At 45.0% G+C, this 2579-nt stretch overlaps 1 protein-coding gene across 1 annotated transcript in view; it reads right to left on the bottom strand.

Annotated features, from left to right (window-relative positions):
• MB21D1 (Mab-21 domain containing 1) overlaps nt 1-2579 on the bottom strand; it is a gene marked incomplete at its 5' end in the record, with an annotated part of 25373 nt that overhangs the window by 14872 nt on the left and 7922 nt on the right. Inside the window, one exon of the mRNA XM_019520331.1 lies at nt 233-452. Coding sequence (XP_019375876.1) covers nt 233-452 — 220 coding nt within the window. The remainder of the gene's footprint in view (nt 1-232; nt 453-2579) is intronic.

The raw sequence follows: 2579 nt of genomic DNA, 5'->3' as shown, positions 1-2579 counted from the left end.
ATGGCAGGGGGTCGAACTCAATGATCTGCTCAGGTCCCTTCCAACATTAGAAACTATGAAACCTAGCACTAGGTTGTTTGTCCCTTGTGATAAGGACCAGCTTAGATATTTGTAGATTTCTCATATTTTTGCCCAGATATCTGCAGACAAGAAAACAAGCTAAAAATAATACATGCACAACACTATTTTCAATAACATCCCTAAATTAAAATGTAATCTGCTGCATACTTACTTGTTATGTTCTTTACTTCTTTTTTAATAATATTCCTCACCAATAAAAGCATGGCATTTGCTGATAATTTTCCATCATCTTCTAAAAATTTGTCCAGGTGTCTCTGAGGATGTCTTTTAAAAGACACGTAATGAAAGGCACCAGTGGCATCACATTCATCCAGCTGTACTCTTGGAATTGGCACCTTAAGCATGATATCAAACTCATTTGGTTCAGAAATCTGTGAATAGCAGAAATACACTACTAAATGGTACAGAACAAGCTTATATAATTAATTTACAGCTTAAGCCTGCATTTTTGTTACAAATGCCTCAATGGACTTTGTTCTCCATTCCACTGTACAGTGTAACAGGGAATAAACACAGACTTATTTGTGCTGAAGGACCAGTGAACTCAGTGGAACGCAACACCATCCCACTAGGTAGCAAATACCTCCTGAAAAAATCTTAGTTTTGGATGGTTGTTAATACAATGCCTACATTAGCTGGCGTGAAACTACTCACTGGCTATAAGTGGTACGGCTTGTGAAAGAGCCTTGGCACAAATGACTGCATCCTCTGCTTCTGTACCACTTTCTGGGATACTTAATATATGATACTATCGTTGTTAATGCTAGGCTTACCCTTGCAATTAGTTTAAGAAAGGAATTATTGTGGTTATGCTTGTAGGCCATTACTGGTTAAAAGTAACCATAGTTACAGGTCCCTGTTACACATGCATGTCCTTTGACTGAAACCAGTGTAAAATGCATAGCTAATTCACAAAGTTTCTAATACCTAATTTCTACCATATTCATCTTTACTCTACCTTTCAGTTCCTACATTCTGCTCCTGCTCCAAGTAGATCAAGTCCTGGGAAGACTGCCCAGAGCAGGGCGGGGCTGGACCCAATGATCTCATGAGGTCCCTTCCAGCTCTAATCTTCTGTAAAGCTGTGAAGATGCGAGTGTACCATGGATGTATACAGTAGCATAACAACATTGTCTATAGTTCGTTTTCAATTCCTTTAATGATTCCTAACATTCTATTTGCCTTTTTGATGCTGCTTTTCAAGAATGATCCACAGTAACTCAAGGATACCTTTCCTGGGTAATAACAGCTCATTATCATTTGTGGGCACCTGGGGTTGTTCCCAGACCCCACGAATCACTTCACACTTACCAACATCGGTTTTCATGTTGAAGAGCAGAGGCCCCAGCCACAAGACCCCACTGTTTACATCTGTTCATGGTGAGAATTGATCATTTGTACACATCTTTTAGCCAGTTATTGATCCTGGAGTGGATCTTGCCTCTAATGTTGAAAACTTAATTTTGGTGTGGAACAGCTTTTTGAAATTCCACATATGCTGTACCAGCCAGATTACCCTGATTCACATGCTTATGTCCTCTAATACAATGATTCTGAACCACAGTGCCTCGAGGTACAAGAAGATAAATAGATGCATGCTGGCTCAGTCCCTGCCTGGCTGTCCCCACCCCCAATCTCCACTACCTGGCCCTCTGCAAGGGGGTAAACACTAATAAATCAGTTTTATTAGTAATTGTAATAATTCAGTAATAAATTCATTTTTGAAATGGGGTGCTGCCTGCCATAGGTAGATTAATGCAAGGTCCAATGGGACCTGTCCTCAGTGGCCCCAAGCCAACTAGAGGCTTCGCTTGTGGATCGCTCTTCAGCAGGGAAGCAAAAGCCACCGTTATAAACATGATGCCATTTTTGGCTCTTTGCTCGTTGGCTCCAAGCAGCAGGGCTGCCAGGGCCTTTCAACAAATCAGCAGTGGGGAGACAAAAACGATGCTGGGTTTAAAATTGTGGTTTTTGCTTCCCTGTTGATGAGGAATGAGCCTCAAGCACAGCACCTCCACCAATCAGCAACAAGGGTGTTATGGGGGGATGCGCACAGGGGAACCTGCAATATTAAAGGTGCTTCTGCACACATGGCCAGGAGCACAGCCTGGCAGTCAGTACCCTGCTGGTAAGTCTAATGGTTGGGGGGAACAGACGCACACAGAGATGAAAGCCCCAACAGTGAGGGGGTGAGCGGGGTAGGAGATGCCCAGCCACAGCAGTGAATGCAACCCCACGGATGAAGCTGTGGGCAGCTCGTCCAGAGGGGCGTAGGTTGAGGGGCAGGGGGCTCCCCACCGCTGCCTGCATCCTGCAGGGGTGGTATGGGGGGCATGTGCCCCCTGGATTTTCGTGCAGGTGAGTTGCCTGCTGTGGACTTGGGGCCAGGCAATATGACACTTCCTGGCAGGGGGGCTGGGGTTAGGCCTGGGTTGTGCTTGGGGTGGGCAGGCTCAGCTGCACGGGGCATGTGGTGGCAGCGCTGGGAAGGGTAGAGG

The sequence above is a fragment of the Gavialis gangeticus genome, unplaced genomic scaffold (genome assembly GCF_001723915.1).
Source record: "Gavialis gangeticus isolate Ggan-Ray unplaced genomic scaffold, GavGan_comp1, whole genome shotgun sequence".
NCBI lineage: Eukaryota > Metazoa > Chordata > Crocodylia > Gavialidae > Gavialis > Gavialis gangeticus.
This window is presented reverse-complemented; position numbering and strand designations above follow the sequence as displayed.